The sequence below is a fragment of the Paramormyrops kingsleyae genome, chromosome 15, assembly GCF_048594095.1.
Source record: "Paramormyrops kingsleyae isolate MSU_618 chromosome 15, PKINGS_0.4, whole genome shotgun sequence".
Taxonomy (NCBI): Eukaryota; Metazoa; Chordata; class Actinopteri; order Osteoglossiformes; family Mormyridae; genus Paramormyrops; species Paramormyrops kingsleyae.
This window is the reverse complement of record NC_132811.1, coordinates 13,659,929-13,682,730: the sequence shown is the minus strand read 5'-3', so window position 1 is coordinate 13,682,730 and position 22,802 is coordinate 13,659,929. Positions and strand designations below refer to the sequence as shown.

Here is a 22,802-nt window from a genome sequence, read left to right as displayed (position 1 = left end):
CTTTGAGCAAAGGAGGACGAGGCCGCCGCTTTTAAAGATGGGATAATAGCTTTCAGATCCATTCTGTAGCGTGTTGAAACAGGAATTGGGCCGTAAAAGCGTCTGTTTGCGAAGATGGACTCCGCAGGCAGAGCTGTGCGGGAGCTGCGATTATCAGGCCGCTTTAACTCTTTGCATTTCCGTAGGTGGTGATCGCAAGCATCATGTGCAGCTACAGCAAGCCGGACTGGACGGAGCTCTCCAAGATGGCGGAAGTAGGTCGAGTATTTCTCCTACCCTGTTATTTGCATGCTTCATCATCATCATCATCATCATCATCATTATTATTATTATTATTATTGTTTTTGTTATTGTCATCATAAATATTTATCATTTATAATATAACTATAATGTCATTACTATTAATAACATTTATTATTAATAATATTTATAGTAATCATCCTTTTTATAATCAATAAAGAATGAACTAGTTTCATTTTTATTTTTCCTTCCTCCTGAATTGTTTGATATTCTGTTTTAAGTTTAACAGTCTAGTTTTGTAAATTCTTAATTAACAATTCAGTACACTTTGTAGTTTTTTTTTTCTTTTTTAATTTTTCCTTTCTCTCTATCCTTTTGGGGGAATGGTTTTGTGTTAAAATTGTTTAACACAGAATTAATGTTGCTAAGAGACTAGCTTCTAAACCCCTCCTCCCCCCCCCCATTTTGCAACGCTGTCACGTATCACACATACCGTACCACCAAAGCTTATCCTGACACCCTCTGTTTCACCGCACCTGGAGTTCATCCCTACTGTGCGCACCTGCCTATACCATGGTGCCCCATCCCTCCCCCCCGCCGTACCATTTTTCATGCAGATCTCTAATCTCACAGATTACCCCAGTCTTCCAGAGAGGTGTCTTCTGTGCCTTTCAAACCAATTTACCATTGCGTATATTTGCATTGGTTCATGCTATTAAGGTTTCATTTACTCCTGAAACTCTCATACTGGGGGATGTGCCGACCCCTGTGTGACCCTGAATAGCGGACAGGGGTAACTGGTTAGCGGACGGTTTGCCTCCGCGTTGCCCTTGATTAGGTAAGAGAAATCTCCTGCGTCCCTAAGCCCCATGGATCACACGCTCTTCCCCATATCCTTGGTGTACTGGGTTAACTACCTGTCCAAGAAATACAGAATATAAACCCTGTTTCCATGGAAACTTGGTCTTCAAGTAAAGTAAACTGTTTGTTCTTTCTTTGAAATGTGTAAGGGAACACTTAACATTGCCTAAGGATATCATTGAAAGGTTATTTTTTTCCAGACTGATTTTGTTTGTGTTGATCTGTTTATTTGCTTAGTTTTAAATAATGGATTTTGGTCCCCGAAATTTTTGAAGCCTTGGCTCCAGTTCAGTGTACTTTGTCCTACGTAAATAACCCCTTACGCTTCTGAAAGAAGTGCTACATTAAATGCAGGCCCTATGTGCTAATTACATTTGTGATTTCCAGACCTTTTACAATGGCTGTTTTACTTATTTAATTTGACTGAGAGTTTAAGAGATTTAAATGTAATGCCTGTGACTCTGAGCCGAAATGAGTGCAAAATTCAGTGAAAATGGCATTTTTAGTTTTTCTTTAACTGTGTTGACGGCAGCAGTCAGAAATGATCTCCTGTCTGTAATGCAATGTGCTCTGTGCTCATTTTGTTTTTATATACCTGTATGTTTCACTCAGATTAGAAAAGAAACCCTTGTCCGTAGTTGTATTGTGAGATCCGGGTGAAATTAACATTATTTGTAATTGGCTGGGAGACAGCCTCGCATCGTGTCTGCTCCGTACCTGCATCGGCCTAATTGACCGCGAAATCTGGTACTTAATCCGCGCCTGACACGGCCGGCGCCACCGCGACTGAGACGAATGGCTTCCCGCGGCCACTGGGCCCCGCACACTTTGTAAGGTTAAAACGCGTATTACTCTCTTGCTCTCTAATGGACGTCAGTTTGAGCAAAATCATAAATCTGTGGCAGGGCTCAGTGTAGAGTGGGCCGGGTGGGGGTGGCTATGGAGCTTTTGTAATTGTTTAAATCCCTCCCCTGATGCATTTCAAAGCCCCTTGAGAAACACAATTGCTGTCAAACATTATTAGCTGTAGACACCATCTGTATATGTGTGTGTGTGTGTGTACTGTATGTGTGTGTGTATACATATAGACACACACACACACACACACACACAGACCTGTATATATACACATATCAGGGCAGCATGGGGTCTCAGCGGGTAGCACTGTAGCCTCACACACCTCATTCTCTATAAATCCATCATTCTCTGTGTGTGTGTGTGTGTGTGTGCGTGCATGTGCGTGTGCATGTGGAGTTTGCATGTTCTCTGCATGTTTGCCTAGCTTCCCTCTGCATGCCTCCTCCCACAGTCCAATGACATCTGTCAAAGTTCCTCCTGGTTATAATTCCAAAATGAGTCACACTTGGTGAAGATTCAGAAACTGACACAAATATTTTTTTTTTCCCCTTTCTCTTTCTTTGGACGTTCTGATGTTTTAAGTTTAATTTTATAGATTATTTTCATCATCCATCCATCCATCCAACCATTCATCCATCCATCCATGTTCTATCTGCTTATCCTGGGGATGGGGGTTATTTATAAGACACAAGAACAGCTTTACCCATCATGCTGCTTCTCCAGCTTAGAAGCCGAGGGTGGATGCTGATGAAAGCCTGACTCTTTCTGCATCCTCTCCATCCCACAGGCGTCTGGGGCAGATGCTCTGGAGTTAAACCTGTCTTGCCCTCATGGAATGGGGGAACGTGGCATGGGGCTTGCATGTGGCCAGGTGAGGCACGCACGCCGGCACTCCCCAGCTTTAACACAAGGGGGATGGGGGGGTACACCCTTCTCCCGCGAGGCCCCACTTATCTGAAGGTAAACTACCAGAAAATTAAATTTTTTAGCATTTCTACTGATTCTACAGATTTCTACTGCAGTGAGTCGCTTTGAGATGTGGGGAAAACTTGGTTTGAGTATATGAAAGTAACAGAACTTTTTTTTTTTTTAAAAGAAGTATTTCCAACTATTGTTTTTATATTGTTACTTAACTCAGTTTGAACCCATGTAATTTGTAGGTTGTAAGTTGCATAACATGGTGTAAAATGATAATATCATCATGCAAATTTAGCTTTTTATGATTTATTGTCTAATTTTAGTGTCTGTCAAATGTATGGCTGGTTAATTGAGTTCTCATACTGATAAACATAAAAGATGAACATACTGATAAACATAAAAGATGAACTTAATGTAAGTTTAAATAAACTCTAACATGGAGGTGTTAATTGTGGGGTGAATGCACCACGAGGGGTACACAGCATGACACCAGTGCTGCCCAGTGCGCTTCGTCACTCCGTAATGGTTTTGAAGTGGACAGAGACAAACAGCCTGGACCGGGAAGCCACATGACTAATATGGAGCACTAAGCTGAGGCTATTAAAGGGAAAGACACAGGCCAGTGAAAACAGGGATAGCCGAGGCTATTAAACGGAAAGACACAGGCCAGTGAAAACGGGGATAGATGAGGCTATTAATGGGAAAGACACGGGCCAGTCAAAATGGGGATAGCCGAGGCTATTAAAGGGAAAGACACAGGCCAGTGAAAACAGGGATAGCCGAGGCTATTAAAGGGAAAGACACGGGCCAGGCAAAACGTGGATAGCTGAGACTATTAAAGGGAAAGACATGGGCCAGTGAAAACGGGGATAGCCGAGGCTATTAAAGGGAAAGACACAGGCCAGTGAAAATGGGGATAGCCAAGGCTATTAAAGGGAAAGACACGGGCCAGTGAAAACAGGGATAGCCGAGGCTATTAAAGGGAAAGACACAGGCCAATGAAAACGGGGATAGCTGAGACTATTAAAGGGAAAGACACGGGCCAGTGAAAACAGGGATAGTCGAGGCTATTAAAGGGAAAGACATGGGCCAGTGAAAATGGGGATAGCCAAGGCTATTAAAGGGAAAGACACGGGCCAATGAAAACGGGGATAGCCAAGGCTATTAAAGGGAAAGACACGAGCCAGTAAAAACGGGGATAGCTGAGACTATTAAAGGGAAAGACACGGGCCAGGGAAATTATAGGTCTTTAAGAGTTTATCTTGTCCGGAGCAATAAGAAATTTTTTTGTCGCGTTTTAGTGCGTGGAGAGAAAATATTTGCCATACAGACAGCCAGCAAAGCCATTGTCATCCAGAGCTGCCTGCCTCGGCTCCAATCTCTCCACTGTAAGATGTTCGGCTAATGAAAAGCGCTGCGCCCGAGGCTGCCTAACCTTTATGTGAACTAAAGAGGCAGTGCCATTTAATCACAGCAGTCTGCCACCCCCTCCCCCACAGCTGGGTAAAATAATATTTCTGTTTGTGCTGAACTGGGTGGGATTGCATAATGGAATATTAATATGCCATTGTACCCACGCACTCCAGTTCAACTGTAAGACAAGCTGTTTACACCGAAGTGACATTTTAGACTGTTCATATTTTACCAATAATACAATTCTAAAGCATTTAATCAATTTAAATCCTATATTTTGATATATTTAAAGGTGGCACTCTGGCTCAGTGGGGTAGCTCTGTTGAGTTACACTTCAGTCTTGTTCTGTGTGTGTGTGTGTGTGTGTGTGTATGCGTGTGTGTGTGTGTGTGGAGTTTGCATGCTGCGTCCATGTCATGCAGGCAGTGGACTCCCTGTCATAGGTAGGGGTCCCACTTTTCTGAATATCTTTCAGCCGAACTGCTTGCTTACTTTCCACACTAGAAGACATTAAAAGATCAGCGATCAGAATGGCTTATCATCAGTCCTTGACTGTCACTTGCTAGATAGATTGTTTCCGTGTATCTCCACCAGTCCGAATATATTAGCATTAGCATTTTTGCCTCAGCTTGCCACACTCTGAGTCAGAAATGAGTAAAGTTAGCAATCTCACAAAGCATTCATTGATCAATGGCAAGTTCTTGTCCGTCTCGTGAAGATCTGTTGGAAGATGTGTGTCGCATAACGGAAGTTTTGAGTGTAACATACCCTCTGGCGCTCGGCCCACTGTGGCCCGTCCTCAGTGGCTCAGGACTTCCCGCATCTCCCAGGTCCTACGTGGGCCCACAACTGAGAACTAATCTTCTGTGGACTACCTTGCATTCAAGTGCCGCTTGGTCTCAGAAGTTCCTCCCCTGATTGTATTCTCCCACTGCCACAGATGCCATTGGCCCTCGGGTGAATTGTTAGGTTCCAATCAAAGCCACACATGCCTTGAACCGCTGGTAGAGGGTTTAAGCTGATATGGGTGGTGAATGTCACCGCAACCCCAAAAACATGTCCCTTACATGTCACTTTTGTTTACTTCTCAAATGATGCCATTAGTGGTTTCCACAGAATTATGCCCATACCTGGTTTAATGCATAGGTTTTTCCTAGACAGGTGCAGTCTATAGTGCTCTTGCACTATAAAACTGCTGTTGGTAGGAGGCATCCAAAATAGGCCCAGACTTCCAGCTATTAATAAAATCGTTGCACCTGGACTGCAAGGGGTGAACATCATCAAGCTGTCACTGTGAAAGATCTTGAAACCTGCATCTGAGTCATCGCTGTCTACGGGCTACGACCCGGGAGAGACGGAGGATTGACGTGATTTTTCATATGGCTGTTAGAGGTAGGGAAGACTGTCTCCCATGGGTCCTTTCTAACCGGTCACATGATTGAAATCGAACGCTCTGCTTTTTGAGAATGTCTGCTCCACAGACGGTGTTGTTTTGCCTCACCTTACCCCTTCTTCCATCACCAAAACTTTTATGATGCACTGCTAACTTTAATATATAGGAAAAAAACCCTAATGACCCCTGGGTAATTCCATTATTTTGCATTTGTTCTTTTTTGTTATGCCAGCTTATGATTCTCATTTTTACAATCCTAAAATTTTCATGAAATAAATGGATACAGTCAGGTGGAGCACATGCTGGAAACACCCATCCATGACATCTATGATCTTCTCAACCTTTCTTTCCAAAAAAGCGCAAACATTATCTCCTCGGTCCCTTAGCTGGAAGCTTGTCGTATTTAAGGAGTATTGTGATTGTCCTGCACAAGCGTACAGTGCCGTCCCAAAGATACTAAGCATTCAGTTCTCATCCACAATACATTTCTGAGACGTAAGGGACGTCGAATCACGCTGCAGGATTTAAGATACCAAAGCAAGTAGTGAGAGGAGGAAATGTTGACTTTTTTCCCACAGAACACACAAATCAATTTTGGGTTATCTCTTTTGAGTAGTATATTTTTCGGGACTAACCTTTACCTTGTGTTCCCCTGGAGATGCCCTCAAAGCTCTGTTTTGTTTAGAGACCTTATTAATCTCTCTTCTTTATATAGGAGAGCAAAAACCCTGGCACGTGGGGATATATGCCAACTGTTATTGGATGTGTAGAAGAGAGACAGAGGCAGAGAGTACAGGTTATTGCCAAGGTGCTGCCGCGATGGGAGATGGCAGCACTCAGAAGCTGGTCTATCGGATCTGTCTTTAGCTATCTGGCCGCATTAGAGAGCTTTTTTGAAAAAGAAAGAAATGAATGAAAAATGCAAACTGCAGATAAATAACTGAGCTGACGTGGAATAATGCACCTGGAAGAGAACCAGACTTACGATGATTATAACGATAACAATAACAGCAATAATAACATATTCTTCTTCTTTTTCTTGTTATTATTATTATTATTATTATTATATAAATTGATATGAATATCAACTACAGGATATTTCTTTGAAATCGTCTAAAACAGCATGGGCTTGAATACTTGAAATTTCATAATGGCACAGATGTATTCTTTTCCATCCTGCCATCTTTCTTTACCATTAAAAATGCATAATAATGCCATTGTCGTCTCAGTGTATTCAATGTGGCGTAGAGAGGAACAAAGAAAATGGGGGTATAATCTAGTAAATAGCCACACAATGATATATGAATGTGGTATGATGCATGAATGTAGCTTTCATGGTGGCTTGCTGCGGTGTAACAGACTTAGCGTAAAAATACATGGAATGTCCCTCCCATGCCTGCAACGGGCATCGGGGATTGGCGCCAAATTCGTCTTTTCTTCTGCACGTGCAGATTTAACAAGATTAATCTGACTCTGAGATTTCGGTGGCTGACCCTTTCTGAGCAGGACCCAGAGCTGGTGAGGAACATCTGCCGGTGGGTGAGGAGGGCTGTCGCCATCCCGTTCTTCGCCAAGCTGACCCCCAACGTCACGAACATCGTAGATATCGCCCAGGCCGCGCACGAAGGTATCTGACTACTTACTGGCGCGATTATCGGATGCTGGATGCCAGGCAGAGATCTAAACTGGAAAATGCCGAAAGGCTTAGGCGCCCCCCTGCTGACGGTAGGGGATCAAATCAGTCCTGAGCAAGGTAAAGGTTAAAGTTAGTGTTATATCATGCCAGCCAACAGGATAATGGATGTGCTGTACTATTTATATTGATATTGTTAAATCACATAAAGCCACCAGAGAAGGTAATAAGCTCTTAATCTGCCTTTTCCCCCTTTCTTTATAGATCTGTGCAAGTGTCATTACATTGATATTTGAAAAGTTTGCAGTTAAACCAAGTAGTTGAGTCTTGTCCGGCTCATATTGGCTCTGACTTGGTGTTTTATGTTAATACTGTCACCTTGAGCCACTCCTTGCCTCTGAGTGAAAACCACCTTGCAAAGAGTCAGTACTCCTTGCTAAATGTTAGTGGTTAAACCCAGCATGGTCACACCTAAAGCACCAGAAAAGTTTCCCTGGAGCACTTTGGATTTGTCACGACGGGGATGATGTTATGGTAGCTCCCACAGCTTAACTTCTCACGCTAAGGATGGTTAAAGCATAGCTATTCATGCATTTCTGTCCCAAAGCACATTTAACCCAGAGATCTTTTGTTTTGGCTCAAGTGCCATTCAGCTTCCAAACCCATGAGGCGGAGGGCACACAAATAATTTCCAAAAAGCAGTGATGCGGGCGCTGCATCGGTCTGTCATGGTGAAGAAAGAGCTGAGCCAAAAGGCAAAGCTCTCGATTTACCTACGTTCCTACCCTCACCTATGGTCACGAGCTGTGGGTAGTGACCGAAAGGACGAGATCGCGAGTGCAAGCGGCCGAAATGAGTTTCCTCCGCAGGGTGGCTGGGCTCTCCCTTAGAGATAGGGTGAGAAGCTCGGTCATTCGGGAGGAGCACAGAGTAGAGCCGCTGCTCCTCCGCATTGAGAGGAGCCAGATGAGGTAGCTTGGGCGTCTGCTTAGGATGCCTCCTGGACGCCTCCCTGGTGAGGTGTTCCGGGCATGTCCCACTGGGAGGAGGCCCCAGGGAAGACCCAGGACACGCTGGAGGGACTATATCTCTCGGCTGGCCTGGGAACCCCTCGGTATTCCCCCGGAGTAGCTGGATGAAGTGGCCGGGGAGAGGGAAGTCTGGGTTTCCCTGCTGAGACTGCTGCCCCCGCAGCCCGACCTCGGATCAAGTGGAAGATAATGGAACTGATGGATGGATGGAGATTGAGGAAAAAAACCTCTGCCCAGTAGCCTTAACAATTAGCACAACAAATACCTGCTCTTCTTTTTTAGTTTTAAGACATGGTGGCAGCTGGCTAACAGTTTTAAAGCGAAGAAGATGTTTTATTTTGTTGTAATTAATTTAATTTTGTTTCATTTTGTTTAGTATCATTTGGGTTTTTTCTTGTAACCCGCTGTTTTTAAGTGAAGACATTTTGTTAAATTTTATTTGTTTCGTTTAGTTTTGTTTAATTTTTAGTTTCATTTGTTTCATTTTCTTGTAACCTCCATATTAAAGTTAAGAAGACTTTTTGTTTTGTTTCGTTTTGGTTTTTTTAGTTTCATTTGTTTTTTTCTTGTAACACCCTGCATTAAAATGAAAAAGACTTTTTGTTTTGTTTCATTTTGCTTAATTTTGTTTAGTCTCATTTGGGTTTTTCCTTGTAACTCACTGTAACCTCCACACAGGTGGTGCAGATGGCGTCACAGCGACCAACACTGTGTCCGGGCTGATGGGGCTGAAGGCTGATGGGACTCCCTGGCCCTCCGTCGGCCGAGGGAGCCGCACCACGTACGGAGGCGTGTCCGGTAGGTGGAGGGGCCGTGCAGTAGTCGACCATACTGAAGGTTGTTTGTGGCATCTCTGTGGTCTCAGCACACCGCCACTGGTCAGCTCCTCCCATGGAGGTGAGAGAAGGAGCATGATGAGAGACGCAGTGCTCATTCCTGTTTTCTGTGCAGCGGTAGACCATGGTGGGTGACTGAGAAAACAAGAGGATTCACAGGAAGGTCCAATGGCCCAGGCTTTTACAGTGTGTGTAATTTCACATAATCACCTTATAAATATAGATTTTGAGTTACATTACAGTATGTGACATCATGTAAATGATTTTTTTGACAGGTACATAAAGCATTTTTCAGATTTGAAGCACACAGTTACATCCTGGCTTGGAAGGTTTCAGGATATTTACAAGGCTTGGTCATCAGTTTCCTGAAGATTTTCGTGACTGTTTTTTATGACTTGGGGGCAATGGGCAGGGTATTATATCTAGTATCACTTAACATAAAGTCATTGTAGCAATTTACACTTCAGCACTTCCCAGTTACATCATCCCAGTTACATTGTCCTTACTTGCTATATTTAAGGTTATGCAGAAGGTCTGTTTAAAGTTTACAGGCATTGCAATATATTCTGCATCTATGTATTGCAGACTCAGCGAACCAAGTTCCGCATTCTTTGCACATGAGCATGGAGTACTGACATGCAGTGGCCTCAGCATGCAGTGGCCTCAGCATGCAGTTCTTACCATGTTCAGCTCGTTCCACCTCTCTTCCAGCTGCTCTTTAGACGGCGGGAGGAAGCCCCGTCACATTAAAAATGAATATAGAAACTGTCGCGGTGGTACTTTATGTAAGCAAAACTACCACGTGCCCTTTTTTGCCCGTGCCCCGGGCCTGTGTTCCAGTCGCAATCGCTGGGGTACCTGTGGTGTTGGCCCTGATGTTCGGAGTGAGCCAGACATCAATCATTCGGTTCTGCAGAGCCGTGGTCACTTTCTTAGCCTCTGGATGTTGGAATAGATTAGATATGCATTCTGTATGGGGGTTACAGCGTCTGCCTTTAGTCAGGACTCATCGCATGTTCAGACGTTTATTCTAGAGTGGGGTCATTTAGCCTGTTCATTTATTTATTTATTTATTTGACACGAATGACAGTGCCAGTACTACAAAGGAGAAGCTAGAGTGTAGCATAATGATTTGGTGTTCGAACTGTTAAAAGGGAGGCAAGCCAGCCTTTCTGTGGCGTGATTAAAATGCTGAGCACACGCGCGGTACCTGCAAATCACACACCTCACCGCCGACCTGAAAACTTATCTGTGTGTTTACCACATTTGCAGCAGCGATCTTTTCTTTTAAACACCCATTACCCGCCGCGTTTAACCGAAGCGAATGGTGCCGGCCGCCGTCCACGTTCTGCAGAGCCTCCTTGCTTCTCCCGCCTCCCCCCCACCCCCTCCCCCACCCCCTCCATGCTGCATCTCACAGTGGCCGTCGTGGTCACAGCTGACGAGCAGCGTGCCGCCGGATGAGCCTGTTTGACACAGAGTCAGCCGGGTTCCTGCTCATATCTGTATGTGCTGACCGTCCAACGTGAAACTGCTGTCACCTGACCGGATCATTGTTTTGTTATGTGTTTAGTGGCTTGGTTATTGTGCTGCTGGATATTTTATTTTTTTTACTTAGAAACATTCGTACCTCGTTAGTATTCAGTACTAACTTCGCAACTGCAGCAATGAGCTAGCATTATACTGCAGCAGTGCAAAGTGTTTTGCAATTCAGCATTTTGCTGTTAATTCGATATAATTTTTGTAGAGGTGGGCAGCTGTTTGGAGCGGGGGGGACGACTACCAAGGTTTCCTCATTATGTAAATGGATAATCAATGTCCACATGAAAGACATCAGGTCCACTTCTGCAAAACCCAGAAGTATCATATAGTGAATTGTCTTGTGAAGATTTATCCTGGTACTTGAAGATAATGGTACTGATATTAATAAGTAATGTTATGCTGAATACAACTACAGGCCTACAGTCCTTGTGGATGTCCTGGTTCCTTTTGCAGACTTAATAGGTATTTCCTATTTATTTTCAAGCTAAATTTGAGAATATAGCGGTTATATATTATGGGAGAACGTCAACCTGTCCATCCTGCCTCCTGATCTTCATTTCTAAGTATATTTTTTGCTTTCTTTTCTCCCTCTGGATAAAGTGCATTGACACTTCAGTTTAATTTTTTTTTCCTTAGCGACCAAGAATACTAAAGTATACTAAAATATTATTGCAGTACATTGACGGAGGTCTGTTTCTGTGACGCTTCCCTTAAGCACCCCTTATTGTGCTTCTCCAATAGGCTTTTCCAGAGCATTTGCATAACAACAGAGGCGATCGGTGTTGCCATGTTTCACGCAGGGTTCGCGGCCCAGATGGCTTTGTGAGTGGTGTAGGTTTGTGACGGCGGCCGCTGTCGCGCTCTGTTTAGCGGAATTTCCCTGTCGGTGATTTGTAAAGCCCCCCCCCCCCACCCTTACAATTCCTGTGTAAACTGCAGGATCAGGAGATAATTCAGCTCTTTAAGAAAGGGAGTGAAAAAGAGCTCAGGTGCTACAATGTTCTAAGACAAGAGATAGCCCTCCTTCACTGACATTACCATACATTTGTGAGTCATAAGAAATCTGGATTATTCTGAGAGCAACCTGAGTGCTGAGTGATTTTCAGATTTGCATTTTTATCCACTAAACAGATACCCTACCCCCCGTGTCTGCTTCCACCCATAATAAAACACTACGGCACAAAGATAAATTTCCTCAGTTTTAGATGCAAGCTCGTGGCTGTTTAATTTATTACTGCACGTCTCAGTAATCTGTGCCATGTTAGATGAGCACGGTACAGTAAGTCTGATTAATTAAAAATGCATCGCTGAGAGCTGACTTCTCAGTGCTGTCAAGATTTCAATTTTATGTTAAATATTTTCCAAAGGCCAAACCCTTAAATCTCAGGGGCTGCACCGAGCAGCGAGCTGTGAATTTAACCATAGGCTAACTGCTAATGATAAGGACACCGTCCAAGACGAGGCTCCTGTAATACAGTCATTGGATTAGGCTATCAATCAATGACGTCTCCGGGGAGCAGGAGAGGAGACAAAACAGTGGGAGGAGAAATCAGGAGGCAAGCATGACTGGAATATATATACACATATACATATATATCCAGGGGCACCGTGGGGGGGGGAGGGGCTAGGGGTGGAGTTTGGATGATTCCAATGGGCCCCTGAGTGACATGGGCCCTACAAAAAAATTTAGAGCATATTTGGATTGGTCTCGATTGGGGGCCCAGTGTGATGTGCTTTCCTGGGGCCCAAAATCTCTAGTGGCACCCCTGTCTATATCAGATTCGCCTTGTCCATAGGGCTAGAGGAGTACCCCCTCTGCTTTTGAAATTTAATTATGAACCAAGTCACTTTAAAATAAGTGAAATAAGTTTATTTTTTGTCATCTATGTATAAACACACACATTTTCTCTTCTTTGGAAAAAAAAATCATGTCATTTGTATTGTAATCTTTTAAAATGTGTCTATTTCCGTGCTGGTACAACTGAATGGCTTTGGTTCTGTGCACCTGGAGGCATTTAGCCATAGAATGTGGGAACAGAACGCAAGCAGTCGCCATCATTTTTTGTGTTGTAGAAATTGTTGCCCTCGGCATTAAAATAAAGAGGTCTTGATGACCCACACTAAAAGATTTCTGATGCATATAAATGAAAAAAAAAAAAAATATATATATATATATATATATATATTTATTTTTATTTTTTTATATAATCCAAGATATTATTTGAGTAAATGCTTGTTTATTTCTCTTTGGGCAGTGGTGGTAGGCATGCTAAGCTTAAGTGGTTTATGATTTGTCTTCAATCGAAATGGGCTTTAAGTAAATTACATATTTTTAGTTTTTTTTTGGTTTAAAAATTGTGAATAATACAAAGCACAGTGTGACAACTCAGAGATTTCCTTCTGTGTCTGCTAATGTTCAGTGACTGCCGCCTGAATATTTTGACACTGCGCAACATACAGTATTTTAATATATTTGTTTTTAGAACAGTTTAAATGTAGTTTGTAATCTTTTTGGAAAGGGTGCCAAGCTTTTTTTTTTTCAATAAACTGAACTTTTATTAGTAGAACAGATGGGAGTGAAAAAATTGGTTGGATGTTAGTAATTTTTATCATGTTATTTTGCATGTCACTTGGTCCTTGATCTCTACATTTTTACTTGTAAACTTTCTGCGCATTAAAATGATGTTGCATGTGTGATTTTATAACATTTTTCCACTTCTGAGTCAGCATTGTGCTATGTTTAGTATTTATAACTTTAAACATTACCTAGGCTTGTATTAAAAATGTACAGGCTTGCTCCAATCCATTTTCATTTGATTATTTAGTAATATTAAAAAAACTAATAAATAAAAAAGCTGCTTAATTGTACTTTTATGGCATGCTGTAGCAAGGTAACAAGAAGAATAATTTATCTGCTTTAAGTAAAACTGCAACAATTGAGCGAAAGTTGAGCAACAGACATCACAAAGCATGAAAACTCTTCTATACCACCGGTCAAGAAATTTTTTATATTACTTTCTCAAACTTGGCTTTTCATTCAAGTATCGTATTTATTTATAGTATGGAGTCAAGTCACATTTAATGTAGCTTTGACGCCCACACACTGGTTCACAATATTCCTTATCAGGCACCAATGGCAAGGGTGTTTTTTTTTCTCCCCCCCCCCACCTTGAATTGCCTCTTTGGCTTTGGATCATACTGCTAAAGAGCATTTACCACTGATGAAAATGTATATTTCTCCGAGGCCTGTTTCATTTAAGGTGCATCAGATTTTTTTTTGTACAGTCGTTTTATAAAAAATAAATGCATTAATAATAAAAAAAAATCAGAAGCATAACTTGATAAGGCCGATCGTAGAATGATGCATCTAAAAACAATGAGGCTGCCCTCAGATTCAGGGATGCTTGCATATATTACCCGGCCCGGGTTGCCTGCGGCTGCAGCTGGTTATGTGCATTTCTCTACCCCGTATGTCTTATCCACTCACTCCCCATCCTTTGAGAAAACTCCCTCCCCGATTTCATATCGTTTTTAAATTTATGGAACGTTCACTGTGTGTGGTCTTTGGAAGGGAGCTGATGAACTGCAAGACCTTCCGTGGTTGTCTGGGGATACAGACGGAATATTCCATGATGCGGAGGTATTACCGGCCAATGCAGAAGGTGCTCTTGACTTTTTAATTCCATTCTGCATCCCTGCATTAATTGCCCTCGCACCGTTTTGTGTTTACCTAAGTATTTACCTAAGCGTGTAGAAATTAAAATAGACACATGGCCAAACCTGTTTCTGTCTGAATTTGAATTGAACTCCACTAACTGGTGTCTACCATGCTGGGTCTGCTGCTGTTAAATGGGAGGGAAATTATCGCAGGTGCGTTTTCGAGATGTTTGACACGTGTGGAGGTTTGATTCGTGCAAATTAAAATGGAAAATGGCATTTGATGCTCGGTTTACCCAAGTAGCATTTCTGCTGTAAATTCCCTTTGCTGTGAAGCCCCACTCCCCACCGCCCCCCCCCCCCCCACACACACACACACACACACACATACATCCCCCCAACAGCAGGAAAATAAACCTTCTGCTTCAGGCTTCCTTTCCGTTCTGCCTGTACTTCAGGAGCACAGAAAGCCAGTGGCCTTTTCAGAACCTGAATACCAAATACACATATCAAGTGTTGAATTATGCATCTTCAACCGGAGATAATAATCACCGGTATCGGAACAGAGCCGCTTTGTCCTGTGCAACAGAATGGCCACACACTGAAGAGCTTTCTATTATTCCATTGAAATTGAAAGTTTGTCCCAACATTCAGCAGGTTCTCTGAAACAATGGACGGGCACCAAATTTTGCAGCCTGCATTATTAAAAACAAGGGACAGCATTAGCTTATTTCTGGATCGCTATCCCAGTTTCGGTCTGATTTCAGGTAATGTGATGTCCCATTGAGATACACCTCTGGTACACAAACCATAAATATTGTTTTAAGTTCTCATTGAGTCATTCTGTGATGATAGAATAGTTCTTATAGAGTCATTCTGTGAAGACTGCATTGTTCACATTGAATCATTTTGTGAATACTGCATAGTTCTCATTGAGTCATTCTGTGAAGACTGCATAGTTCTCATTCAGTCATTCTGTGAAGACTGCATAGTTCACATTGAATCATTCTGTGAAGAGTGCATAGTTCTTATAGAGTCATTCTGTGACGATAGAATAGTTCTCATTGAGTCATTCTGTGAAGACTGCATAGTTCTCATTGAGTCATTCTGTGATGATAGAATAGTTCTCATTGAGTCATTCTGTGAAGACTGCATAGTTCTCATTGAGTCATTCTGTGAAGACTGCATAGTTCTCATTGAGTCATTCTGTGAAGACTGCATAGTTCTCACTGAGTCATTCTGTGAAGACTGCATAGTTCTCATTGAGTCATTCTGTGAAGACTGTCAGGCCCTTGCTTAACTATAATGCTGGAGCATTTTCAAAGGAGAAGGTGAAATGTTGACATTTGTGAAATGTCAGAAATAGCCTAACATTTTTATTGCACGATATTAAAATAAAACAATGCATTCCAGGAATTTCATCACAGTGATTTTAGTTGAATGTATGTATTTTCGTTCGAATAAGTCTCTCCGTATCTCAGTCTGCTGGGATTGAAATACAGCTGGTGAGTTAGGTTGAAAGTGGCTGATTGTGGCCACCTATGGGCCGGGATGAAAAGCATAATGTAAGCAGCATACGTGGCATATTCTGGGAAAAAAGCCTGAGGAATGAATGTTTTTTGGTATCATTCAGCTGCCACAACTCTGTGACTCTTAAGGGCTTTCTTATTGAGCGTTTGTACCGTTATTTGCGCTATTTCAACGTACATGTTTGTTATATCACACCTGGGAGCCCTTCCTGTGATCTATTGTGTGTTTTTATTGGTTTCTTTATTTATTTATTGTTGTCATTGCTGATGCTGTTGTTTCTAACTCTCATTCCTCTCGAGTTTGTCATGTGTGTTGGATTTTTCTAATTGATTGACCTTTACTTAATTGGACTCGTTTGTTTTACCTGATAGGTGTCTAATTGGCAGTGAAATTTGTGGATATGGTGTACTAACTAAACTGGTATTTTATGCATATCATAGAAGCAACAAGGGCTGTCTGTGCATGCCTTTTTTATTTCATCTTCCAGAAATCATTTATACAGTACTCTCTGTGAGGTTCTAGAATCTATATATATGGTCCTGTGATGTGAGACAGGGGTACCTCTGGATGGCATACCAGGCCGTTACCGTGGACACATGCATAGGCACACGTATGAATACAAAGCATAACCATCCCAGTTGCATTTACATTTTTAATAAGTGCCCTTTTTTTCTTCAAATAATCTGCCACTGTTTTTGAGCTCTGTCCTGACAGGTTCAACATCATACTGCATGGTTGCATTGAGATTCATTATTCAAAATATTCGCTTTTACATGCACAGACTGAGCCATCGGTTTTATTACTTATTGACCTGACTGCTAGGCACAGTTCCCCCCACAGCACCCTGAGGGGCACTAAAAAAAATCACACATTCCTGCTGCACGCTGAATAACGATGGTCTCCAACACGTCGCCTTATGTTTAGATTAGGACAGTCCGCCCGTATGTCCAGAAATAACAAGAGATATTAGTACAAGAATGTGTCCCAGGAAACAGCCAGAAATGCTTTCTGTCATTTGCTATTGTCCATTGAGGCTCTTGGGCTGTTATTTGTGATGTAGGTGTGGCTATACTTTCATGATTGCTTGCATGCTGTTGATCCAGTGCGTTGCAAATCCTGTTCATTTCATTCAATTTCCTCTGTAGCGGCCTACAGTGAGATTCGTATGATAAACACTTGAGAAGCACTTTGAATGCGAATGTAGATTAGGGCACAAGGCAGCGACACACTGGACCAGGATACCAGTTCATCACTGGGTATGCACACACACACACACACATGTAGGGTAAACATATCTTTATGGGGACCGCTCATTCATTTCATTGGGAAAAATGCTAACGCTAACCATGACAACCTTAACCCCTACCCTGCCCTAACCATAACCATAAGTAACCTAACAAAATACAAGAGTTTTTGCATTTTTAGTTTTTTCATAGCAGTCACCGATTTTTATAAAATAGAGTTTTCCCTTATGGGGAGCAGGAAACCGGTCCCTATAAGGGAAAAAAAACGGATATTTATCACGTTATGGAGACATTGTGTCCCCATAAGAATAGGTAAACCCGCTCACACACACACACACACACACACACACACACACACAAAAATACGATGGCCAATTTAAAGAAACCACTTAACCTGACTGCATAGTGTGTGGATGCCAGAGGCCACAGAGAAAACCCTCACGAAAGGAAAAGCAAACTCCACACACACAAAACAAGGGTGGAAGCTGAACCCCCAACCCTGGAGATTCAAGGCCACAATATAATCCACTAAGCCACCATCTTTCCCACAAGATAAGTAAAGTAACATATCCAGTTGGCAGAGCAGCGAATGGGATTTAATTTGTGTCTGTAGTGTACCATAAACATATTCTGAATAGCTCATGGCACCTGCTCGATAGCCAGTTAATGATTCTGACAACTGCTCCGTGGCAGATTAGCTACTTAAGTCAATTAGTAGTAGCAGCTCACTGTCCGGTTCGTTCTCGCGTTTGCATTAATGTATCAAGACATTGTCACAAAAATCCAAAGCAATAAATTGATTGGTCTGTATGAACAGAAGGCGGAACCTTTAAGCAGGCATGTTACACAAAATATAAGTGCTGTGATCCTCAGTTTTATGGTTAACGTAGGAAATAAATATCCATCTTATATAGTACAGGATGATAGTGAGTCTGAGGGTGTACAGAGCAGTGGCCAGAACAACAACAACAATAATAATATTTTCATGTATATTTATTTATATAGCACTTTTGACACTTGGAATGCAGCTCAAAGTGCTTCGATTATGGGATTAAAATAAAATGAAAGACACAGAAGCAACTAAAGTACAGGTCAATGAATAAATTTAAGCAAGAGTAAATGTAAGCTAAAAAGAAAAAAAAAACAGCTAAATAAGTTAAACTGTATGTTTTCGATTTGTACATGCTTAAAAAATGTAGACGTTAAACTTATGAAGTCAGTGGTCAGTGAAGAACCCTCCCCCCCCTCCCCCCCCCAGGCCTATTTACTGGTCTATTTTTGTATGATATGAACCAGTTTGTGCCATGAAAAGCCTGGGAACCCCTACCAGTAGCACTTTGCTTGAGGGGACACAGATAATGTAGCATATGCTAGTACTTATGTATTAATTAACCACAAACTAATTGTTAGTTACAAACTGATGTCATGTTTGTTCATCATTAATGAACTGTCACATCTTTAATCTCAAGCAAGTATATTTGTTACTATACCTGTTAATTCTGTAAACCTTTGTGAACAACTGCAAAAACTACTGAAGGAACAAGTCATGAATAACATATGTAAAATACTTATTGCATGTTTGTTCATCGTTAATGAATTGTGACGCATCATTTATTCCAAAGTTACTGTATTTGTCAGTATATCGGTTAATTCAGTAAATCTTAATGCAGTTCTGAAGGAACTACTGATGAACTACTGAAGGAACAAGTCATGAATAACACAAGTGAAATTTGGATGTCATGTTTGTTCATCATTAATGATGATCATCTTAAGTAACGACTATATTTGTTCATGATTTGTACCTCAGTAGTAATGGAAATACTGTCGTCTGCTCGTTTGTAAATTTCTTAAGTATTTGTGTTCCATCAAGTAAAGTGTTACCCCCCTGCTGTGTGGGATTCCATTGCATTGAAGGTCCCGTGCATTGTGGGTAATTTACAGACATAGCTGCCTGGTTTAAGGTTTTAGCAGGAAACCCAATCTATTATGGGGAGAACATGCAAATCCTACATACCCAGGGGAGGTAATCGTACCCATAACCCCAGAGGTTTGGGGCTACAGTGTTGCCCTCCGAGCCACCATGCCCCCTCATGACAGACATCCCTTTCTTTAAAATACGATTCATTTTAATATGCATGTAGCTTGTGTCACTGTCAGGAAGCTGCTGGCTAATTTGATCCAAAGCACATGCTTCCATCTGTTAGTGTGATTGAAGAAGAGATTTGAATTCATTATGGGCTAAATAAATGTAAGGGAAAACATTAAAGTTGAGAAATCAGACTTCTCTAAAGTACATTCTCCCCATTTTATTTATGTGCCGTGAATAGAAAAGATGAACCTTTGACACTGTAGTACTGCAATCAATTTTAAAAAGCAGCATAAAAATAAATTAAAGCGGCCTACTGCATTTGGTTTAAATAAGTCATTTTTACGTAACTTCTTTAACAGTGTTTTTCTGTGATGGCAGGAAATGCTATTCGGCCCATCGCCCTGCGCGCCGTTTCCGCCATAGCCAAGGCCTTGCCGGGGTTCCCTATCCTGGCGACGGGAGGGATCGACTCTGCCGAGGCCGGACTGCAGTTCCTCCATGCCGGAGCCTCTGTCCTCCAGGTGACGACTAGCTTATATCTTCTTTAGGTGTTTGTTCACACATGCATGTGCACATGCAGATCCTCCTGTCTTCACTAGAATCATCTTCCCTCTCATAATTAGTGTAATGTGTAATTAGTGGCCAGTATCTATCTATCTATCTGTCTATCTATCTGTCTGTCTGTCTGTCTGTCTATTCTAGTATTAGCATTTTTAAATGTCGCATAAATATCTCATATTGTTTTTCTTTTTCTTAAATTATTTTGCTAAATCCTTACTGAAAAAAAAAAAACACGTGCGCCTGATTTCTTACCCTAAGCTCCACAGATATGATGTTGGCATGTAATTCAAGAGAAGGATCTTGTAAGGAAAAACCAACACTGGGCAGAAGTAGACGCTCCAGCTGGGACTGTGATAATCATGCAGCCATTTGATATAGGCGGCACAACCAACAAGCCTCTGTAGAGAAACTGGCTGAAAGAGTCCCAAGAGTTTTATTGAGCTGGATCCTCACATAGCCTTCCGATGTCTGGTTTCAGCTCAGGGTTTCTGCTGGACACTCATGCATTTTCCAGGAGCATTTCTCATTATTCTGGAATCATTGCACTGCCAAAATGTTCATCCCAGTTTCAGACAAATATAGTTCTGTCTAGTAATTGTTTACACGTTTTCCCATCTCTTTTTTATTCAGTTCATGAGTTCTTGTTCCCCGTGATAATTTTGACCTAGCCACAGGTCAACACCATGACGAATTCTGATGGACATTTGGATCAAAATGCAATTTTTACCAAAGACATAGTATTTAAAAATATAGCCTACATAGTTCTTTTTTTTCTCATTGAAAGCAAGTCTTGCTACGGACACGGTTTTCCGTGTATGGACAGGTTACGATCCCTGCTCATTCAAAGTGAGTCATGCCGCGCAAACGTTTGTCCGTGTAGCGTCCCTGCTAGATAGAATGTAGAATGCAGATGTAATCTGGTTGATGTGACCATCCAGGGTGTAGTATCAAACCCGCTTATGGCGCTGCCATCCAGGCTTCTGTGACTCTCTGACTGATGCACGTTTTCGGCCATCTTTGCTGTTGATCTGTACAGCTCAGTCGCTGGCCATACAGTGCCGTTCCTACCTGATTTACTTTTCTGCTGCTCATTTTCCAGGGATGGCTTGGCATGCTCACTTTCTTAATTGAGGTGACCAGTTAATGTCGTAATTAATTACATAATTTTCCTCTGACCGCTCTCATTAACATGGGGCTTTCTGGAAACTGAAATGCCATGAACCGGATATTTCTTTTATCCATCACACCATTGTCTGTAAACTCAAGATGCTGTCGGGCATGAGAATTTCAGGAGGGTCACTGTATCCGTTGCAACCACCGTGTACCACACTATGTTCCATATCACATTAATTAGGTATCTTAGCCATGCTTTGGGTTAGATGGACAATCAGTGATGGATGGATGGATGGATGGATGGATGGACCATCAGTGAACCTGTTGACCCTGTGTATACACTGTATTATATTGCAGCTACTGGATTAGCTGGTTGCAGGAGCAGATTGTTTATAGTAGCAATCAGTTGTGCCTAATATACTAGCTACTGAATTACCTGACCAAGGAAAACTTACGGAAACTGCTGGCTCATTCTAGAACAATAAGAAGAACTATTATTGCACACAGACAGAAGTCATTTGCTTAATTATGTAGCTTGTTAAGGTAAATTAATATAGAATTACCAGAACAAAGGGTTAGGATCGTTTTCTTCCATTAGTCTTCCAAATTAATTATTCAGTTCAGTTCAATTAAATTTTATTTGTATAGCGCATTTTCACAATGTTACATTGTCTCAAAGTGCTTTATATTATCCCTGCCCAAAACCCCCACTGAGCAAGTTAGAGGCGACAGTGGCAAGGAAAACCACCATAGGAGGAAGAAACCTTGGTAGGAACCAGACTCAAAGGGGGAGCCCATCCTCCAGGGACCAGCAGAGGAAGTCAAATGAAGAAGATGACAAAATCCTAATTTACGCAGTCCAGATTTAAAAATTTGAGTCTCAAAGCAGGGGGCAGGCTGGTGCTGGTGCCTGTTCTGGGGGCAGCCGGGTGCTGGTGCCTGTTCTGGGGGCAGCCGGGTGCTGGTGCCTGTTCTGGGGGCAGCCGGGTGCTGGTGCCTGTTCTGGGGGCAGCCGGGTACTGGTGCCTGTTCTGGGGGCAGCCGGGTACTGGTGCCTGTTCTGGGGGCAGCCGGGTGCTGGTGCCTGTTCTGGGGGCAGCCGGGTGCTGGTGCCTGTTCTGGGGGCAGCCGGGTGCTGGTGCCTGTTCTGGGGGCAGCCGGGTACTGGTGCCTGTTCTGGGGGCAGCCGGGTACTGGTGCCTGTTCTGGGGGCAGCCGGGTGCTGGTGCCTGTTCTGGGGGCAGCCGGGTGCTGGTGCCTGTTCTGGGGGCAGCCGGGTGCTGGTGCCTGTTCTGGGGGCAGCCGGGTACTGGTGCCTGTTCTGGGGGCAGCCGGGTGCTGGTGCCTGTTCTGGGGGCAGAACAGGCACCAGCACCAGTGAGGAAGCGGCTGTACTACCTGAGGCAGCTGAGGAGACCTTCTACTCAGCTGCTGTGGAGAGCATCTTGACCATGAACATTACAGTATGGTTTGGGAGCTGTTCTCTAAAGGACCGCAAAGCCCTGTAGATGGTGATCAGGGTGGACGAGCGTTGTGTCAGATCTCCTCTGCCCTCCCTGCTGGACACCTACAATAAACGCTGCAGGTCCAGAGGTACTAAGATAATTAAGGACTCCTTACACCCCACAAACTGTCTGTTCCGCATACTGAACTCAGGCATACGGTTCCGTTGCCTAATGTCCAGGACAGAGAGACTCAGGTAGAGTTTTTTCCCCCAGGCCATAAGGTTTCTCAATTCAAACTAATTCTGGTCCTTCTGTACACTACGTACGTTTGTACTGGAATGCACATATACTGCACATGTTCACTTTACTGCAAAAATAACTTTAGTCTATACATCCTCGCCATTTCACTCGCCATTGCACTATATTTTAGATAGTATA

At 42.6% G+C, this 22,802-nt stretch overlaps 1 protein-coding gene across 1 annotated transcript in view; it reads left to right on the top strand.

Moving 5' to 3' along the window:
- dpyda (dihydropyrimidine dehydrogenase a) overlaps nucleotides 1-22,802 on the top strand; it is a 121,281-nt gene that overhangs the window by 75,442 nt on the left and 23,037 nt on the right. Inside the window, exons 15-19 of the mRNA XM_023804550.2 lie at nucleotides 186-254; nucleotides 2,747-2,830; nucleotides 7,190-7,310; nucleotides 9,026-9,145; nucleotides 19,624-19,766. Coding sequence (XP_023660318.2) covers nucleotides 186-254; nucleotides 2,747-2,830; nucleotides 7,190-7,310; nucleotides 9,026-9,145; nucleotides 19,624-19,766 — 537 coding nt within the window. The remainder of the gene's footprint in view (nucleotides 1-185; nucleotides 255-2,746; nucleotides 2,831-7,189; nucleotides 7,311-9,025; nucleotides 9,146-19,623; nucleotides 19,767-22,802) is intronic.